The sequence below is a fragment of the Megalobrama amblycephala genome, linkage group LG11 (genome assembly GCF_018812025.1).
Source record: "Megalobrama amblycephala isolate DHTTF-2021 linkage group LG11, ASM1881202v1, whole genome shotgun sequence".
NCBI lineage: Eukaryota > Metazoa > Chordata > Actinopteri > Cypriniformes > Xenocyprididae > Megalobrama > Megalobrama amblycephala.
In genome coordinates this window covers 10,816,775-10,834,801 of record NC_063054.1, presented here as the reverse complement: position 1 = coordinate 10,834,801, position 18,027 = coordinate 10,816,775, and the positions used below count along the sequence as shown (strand labels likewise).

Below are 18,027 nucleotides of genomic sequence, written 5' to 3'. Positions count from 1 at the left end.
ACTGCCCGCACATGGTTACATTTTTTCCCATCCGGCCTTCAACCTAAAATGAGTTTGACGCCCCTGAGTTAAAGCAGATTAAAACACCACATAGACATACAAACAACATTAAACTTGATTTTCAGCACAGCGGGACTTTAAGAAAGTGTTTATAAGATAGTTTGCAATTAAGCTATAAACCTTTAGCCATGTCATTATCAATAATTACTTTTATCGAAATCATATCCTATCAGCTGCAGGCTCTTATCATTGCAGACCAAGCTCTTTTTGCGCTATAAATATTTGCTCTATGAACACAACTCACTGATGTTTAGAAGAGCTCAGAGTAAAGAGATCTCATGGCTTCTCTTCATACATTTCTCATTCTGTCCGTATGTGCCACGGCTCTGTGTTTGGTGAGTCCAGAATCCAGTACTTTGTGGTGTAGATGTCATAGAAAACCACAATCTTGTGATCATATGTTGAATAATGCATGCTAAGAAAAAGCAAATAATCATATTTTAGAGCACAGCTAGTTTAGTTGTATTCAAATGTATCGATCCTGTTCAGGACTGGTTTCATAATAGTAGGTTATACAAGATCAAGGCTTGCACTGTAATAATTTACTGATGTAAATGTGCACTTTGACACTTTTTCCTCAAATGTTTTCTTTCAAAGCCAACATCTTCACTGTCAGGTGAGTCATAATAATCACATTCTCTCAAAATAACATTTAATTTTAAAGGATTTTATATTGTATGCTCTGGATTTTGACTTTTTTCATAGGTGAAACGGAGATTGATGTAGATAATGGAAAAGACCTGGATATATTTGAAATAAATGAAGGTTTGTGGAAACATTAATATGTGTCTTTAATCTGTAGCATTATTTCGAAACCACTTCTGCAGTAACTGCTGTGTTGTTCAACAGAGGCAGGACTTAACCTGGTGGAAGGAGACATTCTGATAGAGAAGGTCAGTGTTTGATAAAACACATTCTCACAGGCTACAAAATAGGACTTTTATAAAGTTTTAGGAGATGCTTAACCAGAAACTGTAACATAAACATCAGGATGTCAAACTAAATATTAAAGATGTTTTTATTATTAGGGGTCAAGCACTGAAGGTGCGATGGCACCTATTGTATCTGTTGACGTTCTTCTTATTATTATTCTTCCACTCTGGGAGTCTAATGCCGCCCACAAAACCGCTTGTGGGAAAGTTATGAAATTTGGCACACTAATAGAGGACAGTCCCAACATTATCTACAGCACATTTGGTGTTTCTACATCAAACTCTCTAGCGCCACCACTTGTCCAAATTTTCACTCATGTTTATGCTAATAACTTTTGAACCATAAGGGTAAGAAGCAAAATTCTTTTTCCCTCTGATTCCTGCCAAAAAACCTACTCCTCCTAGACGGTTGCTCCAATTTTCATGAAAAACAGATCATCTTCAGACTATGCTGAACCATTCTCGAATAATGCGCAAACAAATTCAAGCATGCCAAATTGGACATGAGGCTATATCTCTGCAATGCTTTAGCATATTCTGACCAAACTTGGTACATGTCATCACAAGCATGACCTGAGGCTACATGCTGCATTTCAGCACAGCGCCACCTATTGGTCCGGAGATAGCAAAATTTATATTTTTGCTTATAACTTCCAAAAGGTTTGGTCTTGTTAGATTCAGGGCAGCATGTTGACTTGAATGATATCCAATTTTACCATATCAGCCATTTTGGGCATCAGCCTTTTTGCATTTTGTAGCAAAATGCTCAAATTTTTTTTGAATGCTTTAGCGTATCATTTTGAAACTCAGTATGGGTCATCAGCACGATGCCCTGAAGGAGCCTGAGAAGTTTTGAGACAGTGCCACTTAGCTTTAAAACAACGTTCGTGAATATCTTCTAAACTGTTAGTCTGATCGAGACGAAACCACTGTAGGAAATTTGGAAACATAGGTGCCAAATGCCAAAATTTTGATAGTAAGAGACATTTACATTTACATTTACATTTATGCATTTGGCTGATGCTTTTATCCAAAGCGACTTGCATTGCATTATACTATTAATTTGTATTTTTAGTATGTGCAATCCCTGGGATTGAACCCATGACCTTGGCATTGCTAGTGCCATGCTCTAACCACTGAGCTACAGGAAAAAAAAAATGCAATCAAAGTCGTGCATGGGTCATTTATTATATACTCATACATATACAGGTGCTGGTCATATAATTAGAATATTGTGAAAAAGTTCATTTTTTTATTGTAAATTATTTTTAAAAATGAAACTTTCATATATTCTAGATTCCCTACATGTAAAGTAAAACATTTCAAACGTTTTTTTTTAAATTCTGATGATTAGAGCGTACAGCTCATGAAAATCCAAAATCTAGTATCTCAAAATATTAGAATATTTCCTAAGATCAATCAAAAAATGGATTTTCAAAACAGAAAAGTTCAAGTTCTTTAAAGCATGTTCATTTGTACACTCAATACTTGGTCTGCAGCACATATTACAGCAAATGACTTGCTCTACCACAAATGACAGCATCAGTGAAGTGTGGCATGGAAGTGATCAGCCTGTGGCACTGCTGAGGCACTACTGAGCCTTCAGATCATCTGTATATTGTTGGATCGACTGTTTCTCATCTTTCTCTTGAAAATATCCCATAGATTCAGGGGTCAGGCATGTTGGCTGGCCAATAAAGCACAGTAATATCATGGTCAGCAAACCACTTGGAAGTGGTTTTTGCACTGTGGGCAGGTGCTAAAGTCCTGCTGGAAAAGGAAATCAGTATCTCCATAAAGCTTGTCAGCAGATGGAAGCATAAAGTGCTCCAAAATCTCCTGGAAGATGGCTGCATTGACTTTGCACTTGATAAAACACAATGGACCAACACCAGCAGACGTCACGGCCCCCCAAATCATTACTAACTTCAGAAACTTCCCACTAGACTTCAAGCAGCTTGGATTCTGTGCCTCTCCAGTCTTCCTTCAGACTCTGGGACCATGATTTCAACATGAAATGCTAAATTTACTTTTATCTGAAAAGAGGACTTTCGACCACTGTTCACTGCCCAGTTCTTTTTCTCCTTAGCCCAGATAAGATGCTTCTGACGTTGTTTCTGTTTCAGAAGTGGCTTGGTAGTCCTTTTCCTGAAGATGTCTGAGTGTGGTGGCTCTTGATGCGCTGACTCCGGCTTCATTCTACTCATTGTGAAGCTCTCCCAAGTGTCTGAATCGGCTTTACTTGACAGTATTCTCAAGCTTGTGGTCATCCCTGTTGCTTGTGCACCTTTGCCTACCTAATTTCTTCCTTCTAGTCAACTTTGCATTTAATATGCTTTGATACATCACTCTGTAAACAGCCACCACATTCAGTAATGACCATCTGTGACTTACTCTCTTTGTGGAGGGTGTCAATGATTGTCTCCTGGACCATTGCTAAGTCAGCAGTCTTCCCCATTAGTGTGGTTTCAAAGAACAAGAGATACCCGAAATTTATACTGTAGGGATGGTCATTTAATGAAACTCAAATGTAAATATTCTAATATTTTGAGATACTGGATTTTGGACTTTCATGAGCTGTACGCTCTAATCATCAAAATTAAAAAAAAAAAAAAAAAAAAAAAAACTTTTGAAATGTTTTACTTTACATGTAGGGAATCTAGAATATATGAAAGTTTCATTTTTAAAAATAATTTATAATAAAAAAATGAACTTTTTCACGATATTCTAATTATATTGCCACTAATAATTAGATTGCCACTAACTACAATAAAGTATATGAAATAAAATGCTGTATTTTACTGATGATTTCACTTCTTGCTTGCTTCTTTGTGCTTGGTCCCTTAATGGCTGCTTGCAGCTTTAATAATAATAATAGCAATTATTATTATTATTATTATTATTATTATTATTATTAATTTTCTATGAGGTTTTTAACTAAAATTTAGGACGTGTAAATATAGTTATGTAAAATAAAATAAAGGCTAAAAACAAGTTACTTGCACATGAAATAACAGGGATGTGTAAATTAAGATTTATCCATGTTTGGTTTGTGTTTAACAGGGAGAAGGCAGAAACAGTATTCTGGGTGAACAATATCTCTGGCCTACCACTGTGCCGTACTTCCTCGACAGCAGCCTCGGTAGGTGAATCTATAATAACTGATTCAGTTCCGCTGAATAAATACTTTGATCTTTATCTGACATTCTCATTCTGACTAAATCTTTTAAAATCTCTCCCTCCCTGCCTTTCTCTCTTTACATGCTCGTTCTCTCATTCTCATGTAATTTTCAACAGAAATCAATGCCAAAGGTGTGATACTGAAAGCATTTGAGCAATACAGACTCAAGACCTGTATTGACTTCAAACCCTGGACTGGAGAGCCAAACTACATTTTTGTATTTAAAGGCAGCGGGTGAGGAAACTTCACACATTACACTCAATCAAAATTATATTCACATATGTTGGATGGAACATATTGTGCTCTATATTTTAGACCAGTAATAGCATTTTAGAACTTTTCAGGCATGTTGTAACGACGCGGGACTCATGGTAATAGTCGAGGAACAGGCAAAGGGTCAGGGCTGGCAGATAACAAACGTAAATCCAAAACAGAGCAAAAGGTCCAAAGGGCAGGCAGCAGAGTATCGTATACGGGGAACAGACAGGATCAGAAACAGGCAAACAAACTAGAATCAAGAACGCTCAGTAATGTAACCAAAGTTAACAAGAAATCGCAAAGTATGTGAGTGTGTGAATGGTTTAAATAGTCCAGATAATATGCTGCAGCTGGGTGTGGTGATTACCGATTGGTGAAGTGAGTGCAGGTGATTGCCAGGGAGTTTTTGTGGGAAATATAGTCCGGGAATGAACGGGAACGTGACGCATGTAGAAGCTGCAACAGTATGAAAGACTTTTTGCAACATTATTTTTGCAGCAGCATGAAAGGATTTTTCTCTGTTCCAGATGTTACTCAAAGGTGGGGAACCGACAGATGGGGAAACAGGAGTTGTCAATTGGTTCAAACTGTGACCGTTTAGGAACAGTGGAGCATGAGTTTCTGCATGCGTTGGGTTTCTGGCACGAGCAGTCCAGATCTGACAGAGACGACTACGTCACCATAGTGTGGGACCAGATTGAACAGGGTAATAAATGAATTGATAAACATATGTATCAATTCATGCCATCAAATAATAAATCTCTTTTTAGTGATATCATTCTGTCTTGCCAAACATGGTTTGATTCTCACATAGGTAAAGAGCACAACTTCAATTCATATGATGAAACGGTTTCAAGCTCTCTCGGTGTGCCTTATGATTACGGTTCGGTCATGCACTACAGTAAGACTTCCTTCAACAAAGACCAAGAGCCAACCATCGTTACCAAGATACCAGAATTCTTGGATGTGATTGGTCAACGCATGGAGTTTAGTGACAGTGACCTGCTCAAGCTAAACAGGCTATACAATTGTAGTAAGTTTATGATTACACTTTATAACACACTTTATGTGGGAGACCTTGACTGGCTAAATAATCCTCCATTCATTTTTAATACATTTATTGAAATTAGTCTGAATGATAAGATAAAGACTGCTTGCTCATTTTATGCTCAAAACTTGGCTTCTCTCACTCATCTCTAAATTATCTTTCAAAATTCTTCCAGCTAAAACCTCAACTTTTCTGGACTCTTGCCACTTTGAGGAACCAAATATCTGTGGTATGATCCAGGGAGATGGTGGAAATGCCAAGTGGTCTCGTGTACAAACTGTAGAAGCCGGTCCGACGACAGACTACACCACTCTGGGTCAATGTCAAGGTATATGAACACCCATAAACACAAAAGCAGGATTCAACCCAATGAATTTTTTGGAGCTACATAACTGGCAATGAAACTTCTTGCAAGTGAGCTAACAGAACTTAGGTTTCCATTTATGTGCCATCGTACCGGGTAGCCCCGCCCATTGTGAAATCTCATTGGTCCAAAATCCCCATAAGGTAACCTCAAATATCATCTGATTAGCTGCGTCCAAATTCGCATAATGTCTAGGTACTACATTTTGTTTGAAATTTACTTTGTCATCAGTTACGTCGCTTCACTGCCATTCACAAACCCTCTCCTGTGGACTCATGGGATAGTAAAGTGTTAATCACATGCGCCAGAAGTAGTAGGTCATCCAGTTAGGCCTACTACTGTTTTATGAATTTTATAGAAATGGACATACTTCTCTTTGTGCGTACTGTTCTTCGAGTAAAGTTAATAGAATGCTAGTTGAAAGTTATCTAGTGTTTAATAATGTTCTCAAAATGTTAAATATTACTACTTGTTTCAAAGAACATTCAAAAGTTGCGTTCCCATAATGTTTGCAAAATGATAAAATATTTTTGCTAAATTTACTTCAACTGTAAAAGAAAAAAATGTCCGTTGTCAGTCACTATTATTTGCATCTTTTTGCCAAGGTAATTTAGCACACAGTTAAGAATGTACATTATTGTAAGTTTTATATATATATATATATACACTGTGTGCAGAATTATTAGGCAAGTTGATTTTCTGATCATATTTTTTTTCCAAGCACATTTGACCAATTCCAATCCACATCAATCTTAATAACTACTATTAATATTGTTTTTAATCATTTATAAGTGATATATAATTGTTCATGAAGGCTGGAAATGAAAAATGCCTTATATTCAGGTGTGCAGAATTATTAGGCAGGTTTTATTTAACTGGCAAAATGAGCCAAAAAAGAGATTTAACTCAGACTGAAAAGTCAAAAATGATTAAATGCTCATGAGAAGGACGCAATACGAATGCAATACTAGAAATTGCAAAGTTAAAGCATGACCAATGGAAAGCAAAATGCTCATTGGGTCAGCGGGGTCATACAAAAACAGGTGGAAAAGAAAAGACACATGTTAACTGCAAAATAATGAAGAATTAAGGTGAAGAATTAAGTGTGAAACCATCAGGAACCCTTTAGTCTCCAGCGCCACCATTTTCCAGAACTGCAACCTACCTGGAGTCTCCAGAAGTGCAAGGTGTCAGGATCTCAGAGACTTAGGTTAGCTAAAGAATCCTAAAAAATGACCCGCTCTTAATAAGAATCACAAGCTGAAGTGTTATAAAATACATTAAGACTGGGTTTTTATAGGCCTTATAGACAGACAGCTTGAGAGTTTCTCCTGAAGGACCAGCACCACATCCTCTTGCACCACTGTTTGAAGAATTTATCTTCCAGAATCTGGCAGTAAGGTGTGGGAGTTCACTTTTAGTCCATCTCTTATCCTGAAATGTCCGTCTTGCAGAGATGGACTAAAAATGATCTTCCAAAACTTATGTGGAAAACATATTTGTTTATTAAATGTTGTCTGTTCACTGGTATACCACCACTGTGGAAAAAGTTTAATAATTCATAGTCCACAATCCTGAATTGATAACTCTTTTATGATATTATGGTGGCACTTTGGTCTTCATGATAAACATATTTTACTGACACTATAAGGAAATATCATTCTTTGACCTTCCCTAGCCTTTTCTTGTCAAGGGATGATATAATGACATGTAAAATGATCTTTAATCTCCATTATAAGGTTCAAAGAGATGTGAGAAAGTGACAAGACTTAGTAACCTATTATTTAATAAAGTTTATACTTTTACAGGGGTTGGGTACTTCATGCATTTCAGCACAGCCACAGGTACCCAAGGAGACAAGGCTTACCTGGAAAGTCGCCTCTTTTACCCCAAAAGACGCTCCCAATGCCTGCAGTTCTATCATTACAGCAGTGGGGGCGCTGATGACCAGCTAAACATCTGGGTGCGCGAATACACCGCTGAAAACCCCAAAGGAGAACTGAGACTCATTCAGAAGATCAGTGGTAATAAATCTAAATATTTAAAATGCCAAATAAATAACTATTTAACTTTAAAGGTCTGGTCACATGTACCATTGCTCAGCAAAATTTCGCAGGTGTTCATTCCAATAGGAATCAAAGATGTTGATCCACACATCTCTCACTATTAACAGTAGACTTTTTTAAATTTGACTCCGAAAATCTATTCATTCCAATATGGATCCACACATTTGGGAGTTTTGTGTGGGGGTGAAAAAGTTCTCCACAAATGTTTGACTTGTGTTCAAGTTGGTTACATGAATTTGAGGCACTGACCAACAGAAAGCTGCTTGGTTTGTAATTGGGTGTAATGGTACATGTGTTCATCCCGAACGGTCACGGTACAGAAGTCAAGGTTCGGTACATGCAGTCAGACGACAAATGCAGTCAGTCACAAGCAAACTCTCCAATCCAGAAGGGGGCGCACACGGTAATGCAACACTGTTTGCTAACCGCCACAACAGGAAAAAGCACAGAAGAAGAACAGACGATCTATGCATAGATATGTTTTTTGTGTAATCTCTCAACCAGTGTTTCACCCACAGAAATACATCAATAAAACAGCTTAAGAGTAATATCTCACGTAGCATTACATCTACCTCAGGCAAGTCATTTAGTGTCCACAGCATGTAACTTCACTAGAGTGTTGATTATTATATCTAAAAATAAATAGCAACTGAATTGAATAGTTTGGGCTCTGTTGTTAATTTATATCCTTTAATATTATAGTAATATGCAAGAAAGGGCTCCCTGCATAATTTCCCACATTAGCTGAGATAGATTTTTTTATCCTCAAGAAAATATTGATTATAATTGAATTTATTTAAAGAGACAATTTGTTGAATAAGCCACTGTTTAATATAACAATAAGAGAAAAAAAAAGCAATTTAATGAGTTCTCCCCCCTGCTGTACTAAACCCGTACTGAACCATGACTTCAATAAAGAGGTACGTACCAAACCGTCATGTTTGTCTACTGTTACACCCTTATTTAAAAGTGACTTCTGTAAAATTTAGTGACCACACCTTAAGGATAAATTGTTAGGCTGTGGGTAATGTATACTTGTTCTATTTAGGTGGACTTAAAGACTCCTGGGAACTACACCATGTGACGCTGGATGTCTCTGATAAATTCAGAGTGGTGTTTGAAGGAGTTAAAGGAAGAGACGCATCAAAGGGTGGCCTGTCTCTGGATGACATCAACCTCTCGGAGACCCAGTGTCCTCAGTACACTTGGCGCATTCGTGATTTTACCAGTCTTCTTGCTACAACTGCTGTTGGCACCGCAACCTACAGCCCCCGCTTCTTATCCCCAGATGGTTACTCGTTTCAGATTGGTTTGTACATTAATGGCTTGCAGAATAGCCCAGATAATATGGCAATCTACCTCCACTTGACCTCTGGACCTTATGATGATAATCTCCAATGGCCGTGTCCATGGCGACAGGCATCCATAGAGCTGATGGACCAGAATCCAGACATCCAACACCGCATGAACAACATAAGGATGGTCACTACTGATCCAGCCAAGACCTCCACTGACTGTAAGATATAAACAGGCATGAAAGCAGCCAGTGTTGAGGGTTACGCAATCGGATTACTTTTTTTTCAAGTAACAAGTAAAGTAATGCATTACTTTTAAATTTACAACAAAATGTCTGGGTTACTTTTTTTCTTCCTATTTTTTTGACTGCGTCCTATTCTTCAGTAATCCAGAATGGCAGCACAACTGAAAGGTTTGTTTGAGCTGCGCCCTCTACTGTACAGGCATGAATTTGCATTTCCTTCAGCCTGAGGCTTATTCATTTCACTTTTGGTGTGAAAAGGCCAAAAGTAGATCTTTTATATGTTATTAAGTAGATCTTTTATATGTTATTAAAAAAAAAGCAAGCCCAGGTGAGGAAAAAGTAACATAATACATTCAGTGTTGGGGAAAGTTACTTTTAAATTAATGCATTACAATATTGCGTTACTCCCTAAAACAGTAACTAATTGCGTTACTTGGTTACTTTTTATGAAAAGTAATGTGTTACATTAAAAGAAAGTCTTTTGCATTGCTGGAGTAGATCTTGACCAAAAACTTGACTTGCACCTCTTGATGGAAATAACATCATTTAAAATTTATTTCCATCAAGAGGTGCATCAATTCTAAGATCTTGTATTGACAAATGTAAGAGGTGAGCACTCTGTAAAGTCATCCTCCAGCACATGCCAAAGACTTTCAATAAATAAGGTCTGGACTCAAAGGCTGCCAATTCATGTGTGAAATTATTCATTCATGCTCCCTCCCAACGCATTCTGTTCACAGTAGAGCCTGATGAATCTTGTCATCCTGGAAAATGGCCATGCTGTGTCATTCCTACATGATAGGATACAGGAGATCTACACACTCCATTAATTAGGGTCTAGAAAAACTTTTGCTTATTAGTATGAACATTGGGACATATGAATAATCAGCTGCAAAAGCATCCAAACATAGACTAAAGTGATTTGCCTATTCAAATACCATAAAGTATTTATTTGTGCAATTTAATGTTTAATTATTACAACAGTATTTCATGTACTAATACAGCAGATTGCCCTTATGTTCTGCCGCAGGACTGTTTTTATCTTTGCAGGAATGTAATTTGAAGTTTGTAAAGTAACACTATGAAAATGAATAGCAAGCACAACAATGGCGGTATAACCATAGATGATCTATGGTTACAAAATGCATCACATGACTAAACATGCATTGTCATTTTAGAATACGTCCATTTTCAGTTCAAACTAGAAATGTGAAAACGTCAGATTTACCCATGGGAAAGCATGTTCATGATGTAAAATGAAAAACAGAAGGCCACAATTTAAAGAAAAAGACAAATCTATCCAGATTAATGTAGACATAGCCTTTAGAGGTAAACGACAAGACATGCTTTATAAATATTATCATGTTCTCTCTTTACACAGCCATGGGTAATGTGGAAGTATTTCTGGGATGACCCACGGAAAGTAGGCAGTCTAGTCACTGAACACAAGATGGCAGTCGATATTACCGGGGACCCGGTTATGGTACCAGCAGTTACATCACACATGATCGTCTGAAGAGCCGAAGCTTCATTAAAGGAGATGATGTCCATCTTCCTCCTCTGCCCTTGAAGGTTTGTGAGCAGCAAGTTTTTAATTCCATTCCTGTGAAATTCCTATGATATATGACAGAAGTAGACTTAAGTATGAATACTTTAACTCTGTCAATAGATGTGACTGGACATTTTGGAGCCTCAATTCAAGAGAGATTTTGAGATACAGGAATTCAGAGATCTGCGGTTTAGAGATTGAGGAACTCCAGTTGGAAAGCTCTACAGCAACAGTGGCAGTCAAATGTCTTTTGTGGGAGCCGGTCATGTTTCCTTGGTCTTCCTTGCGAAATTCAGTGTTCTACGTGCGAAGGAGAAGACGACAGATGGGAAGAGACAGGGATATTGAGCCGGAGAGGACAGATGGTTGTGAGTGTCCATATACACAACTCCGTTTTCTTCTTTCCACACCTGACAACTGTACCATTATCAAATATAAATGCGTCTAACTCCCATTATACTGATTTCTCTCTTACAGAACCAAAAAAAGTCCAATTTAAAAGAAGAGTGGACTAAAAAGCAGGATCATAAATGACGTCATGAATGCAAAGGATGAATATCATGCCCTTCATTACTGAGCTGGATCTACTGAATCATAACTTGGCCTTTAAAGTGTATGACTCAACCTAAATAAATAAATAAATTGATCAAAAATATATATACTCAACCATTAATGCTCACACAATTTATTAGTAATTTGTTACTCTCTGTAATAAAGTGCTGGCATATAAATGAATTGCAGTGTTAATCTACATTTCTGAATTCACAAAAGCTGCAGCTGTCCATTGACAATCCTTTAGATGAGAAACACCACGTTCTCTGAGAGCATGACCTGGTTGTCATCCTGCATGCGCTCCAGCAGAAGGTTAATCTCGGTCTGGTCAAACTCCTCGTCCTGGCCTTTGTTAATGTGAGTCAGAAGATCAGGCACTGCCACAGACTGAGACCGGGTCACCTTGAAGGCCTTCAGTAGAACCGCCTTGAAGACTTTCAATCTAAAAATGTTGCAAAAGGTCACATGAAACGCTGTCAAAAGTCAGTCTCCGTATCTAATGTGCCTGTTGAATTGACTAAAACAAAATAGTGAGGGAGTGGAAATACAAAAGGAGAAGAACCAATTCAATTCTAATTTATTATTAACATCTTCACCGCTGCTGGATAGACAGAGTTGGACATATCTAAGTCAAGGAGCAGACTTTTTTCCCAACATTTTTCACACTTTGTTATTTACAAAATTATAAAACACTTCAATATAAACTATCATTTTGACAGTTTTCCACAGTGGAATTGGGGAAGAGAGTGAGAGAACCCAAGTGTAGTCTGGTGGAATAACTGTAATATATAACTGGAATACTCTTCTGCTATGTAGTCCGAAGCCTCCTGCGTCAGGACCGGCTTCACCAGCTTAGCAACATGGATGTACTTCCTGATGAACTCCATGGTAACAACCTTCTCCCTTTCAAATGATTATGGTGAGCACCACAGAAACCCAATGGATTACGGTAGACTGACTTTGTTACACACTTTCTAAGGAAATTAAATCTAAGTGAAGAGAGATGTACTTTTTCTTCCTGTGGCCATGCAGGACAGTGTCTTTTTTCTCATAGATCTGTAGCTCCTGCTCAGCTGCTTCTGTGATGTTTGGGTCGTCTGTGGCGAATACGTCTACTGTACTTCCCAGCGGCATTGCTGTTGGTACAGACATGAGAGAATGAGAGTAACAGCTGACTAAAGCTTCTGAAGCTCAAAACTCGAGAGCAAACACACACTAATATAATAATATAATATAATAATATGAGAAAGTATATGATGCAAAATAAAATTTACATTTTTTTTCAGTAAATTATTATTTGACATTTTCATCTCTATACACATAGACAAACAAGTACATTTAAAAGTTTTATTTTTTTTATTTTGCATCATTCTTTCTCTCTCATATACATACATACATACTTCACCATCTGAAACTATAGAATTTAACACTTTCATGCATGGTGTCCAGCACTACAGTTAGGTCATATATTTATTAGCTCATATAAAAGTGTAGGCATATACGATGACAGGAATATGTGTGCATGATTGCATTTGAGGGTGTGTGTGTGTATTTGTGCTCAGGTATGATTTTAATAGTTTTAAGTAAAAGTTGAGTTTTGAGACATATAATGTTATGTTTTACAAATATCCTCTCTATTGTTGTTATTTAACGTTCCAAGACGTCTGATGAAAAAAGCCTCTAACAGCCACATCTGTCAAAAATGAGATAATGATATTGAGTGATTGCTTTCTGCACATACTATATGTTCATCAAATACTTTCACTTCAAACCCACTAAATCCCAGCCTCATCCCATTCAGAAATCCTGGTACTTACAGTATATAGAAACCTATACATAGGAGTCTGATGAAAAATGTTCATTTCAAAGAAAAATGTCAGACGACTTAGATGCTTTTGCATGTATATATTTGTTTTATATGTTTTAAATGTATATATACATTTGCTCTTAGCAAATGTTTTAAAAACATGCATGTTTTAATTTTTTTTCCCAGATCAAGCATGAGTTCTATTGAATCACTTTTCATACCGCTGATGCAGTGTTTAAAAGTAAAAACAAATATTCAAAAAAATATATTATTAAAATTATTACTTTGTGATTTAAAGGATTAGTTCTCTTTCACATAATTTTTTTCTGATAATTTCCTCACCCCCATGCCATCCAAGATGTTCATGTCTTTCTTTCTTCGTTCAAAAAGAAATTAAGGTTTTTGATGAAAACATTCCAGGATTTTTCTCCATATAGTGGACTTCAATGGCCTCCCAGACGAGGAATAAGGGTCTTATCTAGAGAAACCATCGCTCATTTTCTAAAAAAAAAATAATAATAAAATGTATACATTTTAACCATAAATGCTCATCTTGAACTAGCTCTCATATTAGAATTCCAGCAGTGTAGACGCTGTTAAGTGTATTACTGCCCTCCACAGGTCAAAGTTTGAACTAATTGTCATATACTTGCACAAGCATATTGTATATGACAGTTTAGTTCAAACTTTGACCTGTGGAGGGCAGTAATACACTTAGCAGTGTCTACACTGCTGGAATTCAAATAGAGAAGAAGAAGAAGAAGAGAGCAAGTTCAAGATGAGCATTTATGGTTAGAAAATGAGCGATGGTTTCTCTAGATAAGACCCTTATTTCTCGTCTGGTATCGCTGTAAACTGCAATTTTGACCTTTAACCGTTTGGAGGCCATTGAAGTCCACTATTATGGAGAAAAATCCTGGAATGTTTTCATCAAAAACCTTAATTTCTTTTCGACTGAAGAAAGAAAGACATAAACATCTTGGATGACATGGGGGTGAGTAAATTATCAGGAAATTTTAATTTGAAAGTTAACTAATCCTTTAATAACTTTAACTTTTTAAACAAAACAATTTAATAAATAACATTTAATAAAGTGAATTTAATCTAATACACTAAAATACATATTATACGAAAAATATTGATATTAAATTATAAAATTATAATTGATAGCGTATATAATACATACTTGATAGTGTTTATTTTCTCTCACTTCAGTAACATAACTAACTGTTATCAATCAGTGTATTCAGTACAAGTGTTCAGTCTAACTTCTTAGCTAGTGAACAATTTGTTTTATGGCTAAAATAGTCCAACTAAAAAATAAAAAAGTTTGATAACCACCAATCTGCACACATCTCCAGTGCTGTTTGTGCTCTGGCCTCCAGATGGCAGTCTCACCTGCTCCCTCCTGCTCTCCCGGCACTCTGTATCGATGCATCCGCAGCACATGCTCCGAGATCTCCCGATCGCTATCTGGATCCATCTGATCCAGAACAATGAAGAGCAGATCAAACCGGGAAAGCAAGGAATCCTGGAGCCCGATGTTCTCCACTGGGGTCTTATACTGATCATACTGGGTGAAGAATATAGTAGGATTATTCCTAAAAATTTAAAAGCCAGCTTTATATCAGTTATAATTTCATGCATAAAGATCAAATTTATATGGTAAAAAAATAAATGTTATAAATATGTGTAAAATATTTTTAACTTGGTTAGTTAATGGCTCTGTTAATGTTTCTTGTCTCATCACATTCAAACGAATTACATGAATCAGAATCGCAAGCCTATATATTCGTTTCAAAATCAAAATGGCAACATTTTACAAAAAAGTCGAGTAAATCACTGCATTGCTGTCCGTCGTTTAACATTTCTATCGTAAAACAGTTGTTTAGCTAGATACCTTACCATGATGAACCTTAAAACTGAAGCATCGCGCTGGAATACGGGCCAGCCTAAAAATGTAGGCCTATTAAATGTCATCCTAACAACATGCAGAGCAATTGGCTACAGCGCACAGCAGCAGCATCAAGAATATCAAATGTGTGACTGTGTCATGTGTACCCCTCACAGCATATCATTCAAAAACGTTTTATTCAAGAGTAAAATCAACCTCCATTACAAAAATGTCATACTTTAAAAACAATTTTAGAAAACAGATAGTTCCGGCCCTTGATTCTGATTGGTTGAGCCGTGTTCAAAGCCGTTGTAAAATTCCCAAAAACATACAGCTGATCACATTACATAAGTATCGCTGCGCCACTGAATGTGTATGTTGCTGCGTCTGTCTTAGCAACCACTCTTAGCAACATGGTAAACATATGTTTCTTCTCTATTTATTTTGTTCTTGGAAGCTTAATGTATTATGTTGAAGAGTATTGTAAAAGAAATATAGAGTGACCGAGTGTATAACCTGCATTCAAATTTAGCATTTTCCTTCGGGTCAGTCCTATGTTCATTATAAAAAATCTGTTTGAATGTCTGAAGCGATCTTGTCCTTTTAACATTTAATGGGTTTCCGGCGCCCTGCTGACACTGACAGAACTAGTCAAAGCATTAGTCATTTGGTACCGGCATCTAATGGAATAATAAATGTAACTTCTGTTGCTGTTCATGGTCAGGGACTATTTTTTCCAGCGGAAGGAAGCCTTTTAAAGATATTACTTCATGAAAGTTAGTATATTTTTTGGCTTTAATAGTTGTATTGTGTGGTAACCGTTTTATGAAAGCAAAAAGCCCCCTGAAGCCATGGTAAACCACAGGCTTCATGGGGCTTATTGCTTTAATCCTTCCTATTTTAAAGAAGACACTTACATCCCATAAGGCAGTAAAAATGAAGAAACAGCAAATATATCTCACAATTCTGACTTTTTTTTTCTCAGAATTGCGATATATAAAGTCACAATTGCCAGTTATAAAATTGGAATTGCGTGATATAAAGTCAGAATTGCGTGATTTAAGTAAGAATTGCGAGAGAAAAATTCAGGATTGTGAGAAAAAAAGTCAGAATTGCGAGTTATAAAGTCAGAATTATGTGATATAAAGTCATAATTGCGAGTTATAAAGTCATAATTGCGAGATATAAAGTCAGACTTGTGTGATATAAAGTGGGAATTACGTGATATAAAGTCACAAATGTGTGATTTAAAGTCAGAATTGTGTGATATAAAGTCAGAATTGTGAGATATAAAGTCAGAATTATGTGATATAAAGTCAGAATTACGTGATATAAAGTCAGAATTGTGAGATATAAAGTCAGAATTACATGATATAAAGTCAGAATTGTGAGATATAAAGTCAGAATTGCGTGATATAAAGTCAGAATTGTGAGCTATAAAGTCAGAATTACGTGATATAAAGTCAGAATTGTGAGATATAAAGTCAGAATTACGTGATATAAAGTCAGAATTATGTGATATAAAGTCAGAATTACATGATATAAAGTCAGAATTGTGAGTTATAAAGTCAGAATTATGTGATATAAAGTCAGAATTGTGAGATATAAAGTCAGAATTACGTGATATAAAGTCAGAATTGTGAGATATAAAGTCAGAATTATGTGATATAAAGTCAGAATTACATGATATAAAGTCAGAATTGTGAGTTATAAAGTCAGAATTATGTGATATAAAGTCAGAATTACGTGATATAAAGTCAGAATTGTGAGATATAAAGTCAGAATTACGTGATATAAAGTCAGAATTGTGAGATATAAAGTCAGAATTATGTGATATAAAGTCAGAATTACATGATATAAAGTCAGAATTGTGAGTTATAAAGTCAGAATTATGTGATATAAAGTCAGAATTACGTGATATAAAGTCAGAATTGTGAGATATAAAGTCAGAATTACGTGATATAAAGTCAGAATTGTGAGATATAAAGTCAGAATTACATGATATAAAGTCAGAATTTTGTGATATAAAGTCAGAATTGTGTGATATAAAGTCAGAATTATGTGATATAAAGTCAGAATTGTGAGCTATAAAGTCAGAATTACGTGATATAAAGTCAGAATTGTGAGATATAAAGTCAGAATTACGTGATATAAAGTCAGAATTGTGAGATATAAAGTCAGAATTACGTGATATAAAGTCAGAACTACATGATATAAAGTCAGAATTGTGAGCTATAAAGTCAGAATTACGTGATATAAAGTCAGAATTGTGAGATATAAAGTCAGAATTACGTGATATAAAGTCAGAATTGTGAGATATAAAGTCAGAATTATGTGATATAAAGTCAGAATTACGTGATATAAAGTCAGAATTGTGAGATATAAAGTCAGAATTACGTGATATAAAGTCAGAATTGTGAGATATAAAGTCAGAATTATGTGATATAAAGTCAGAATTACATGATATAAAGTCAGAATTGTGAGTTATAAAGTCAGAATTATGTGATATAAAGTCAGAATTACGTGATATAAAGTCAGAATTGTGAGATATAAAGTCAGAATTACGTGATATAAAGTCAGAATTGTGAGATATAAAGTCAGAATTACATGATATAAAGTCAGAATTTTGTGATATAAAGTCAGAATTGTGTGATATAAAGTCAGAATTACGTGATATAGTCAGAATTGCGTGATATAAAGTCAGAATTACATGATATAAAGTCAGAATTGTGAGCTATAAAGTCAGAATTACGTGATATAAAGTCAGAATTGTGTG

At 36.0% G+C, this 18,027-nt stretch overlaps 1 protein-coding gene and 1 pseudogene across 2 annotated transcripts; one reads left to right on the top strand and one right to left on the bottom strand.

The window, feature by feature from the left end:
* The first annotated feature begins 281 nt into the window (after positions 1 to 281).
* LOC125279134 lies at positions 282 to 11,532 on the top strand (annotated as a pseudogene).
* Positions 11,533 to 11,748: 216 nt separating this feature from the next.
* LOC125279133 (DNA replication licensing factor MCM3-like) lies at positions 11,749 to 16,047 on the bottom strand. Of its 2 annotated transcripts, none has more exons than XM_048208661.1 (3): positions 14,756 to 16,030; positions 12,560 to 12,686; positions 11,749 to 11,992 (listed from the first exon to the last, which is right to left on the bottom strand). In XM_048208661.1, the coding sequence occupies exons 1-3, from the start codon at positions 14,838 to 14,840 to the stop codon at positions 11,794 to 11,796; spliced, it is 411 nt and encodes a 136-aa protein (XP_048064618.1). In that variant the 5' UTR covers positions 14,841 to 16,030; the 3' UTR covers positions 11,749 to 11,793. The 2 variants fall into 2 exon arrangements, with proteins under 2 accessions (XP_048064618.1, XP_048064619.1); XM_048208662.1 differs by lacking the exon at positions 11,749 to 11,992 and adding an exon at positions 12,111 to 12,453 and having other exon boundaries at positions 14,756 to 16,047.
* Between the last annotated feature and the right edge of the window lie 1,980 nt (positions 16,048 to 18,027).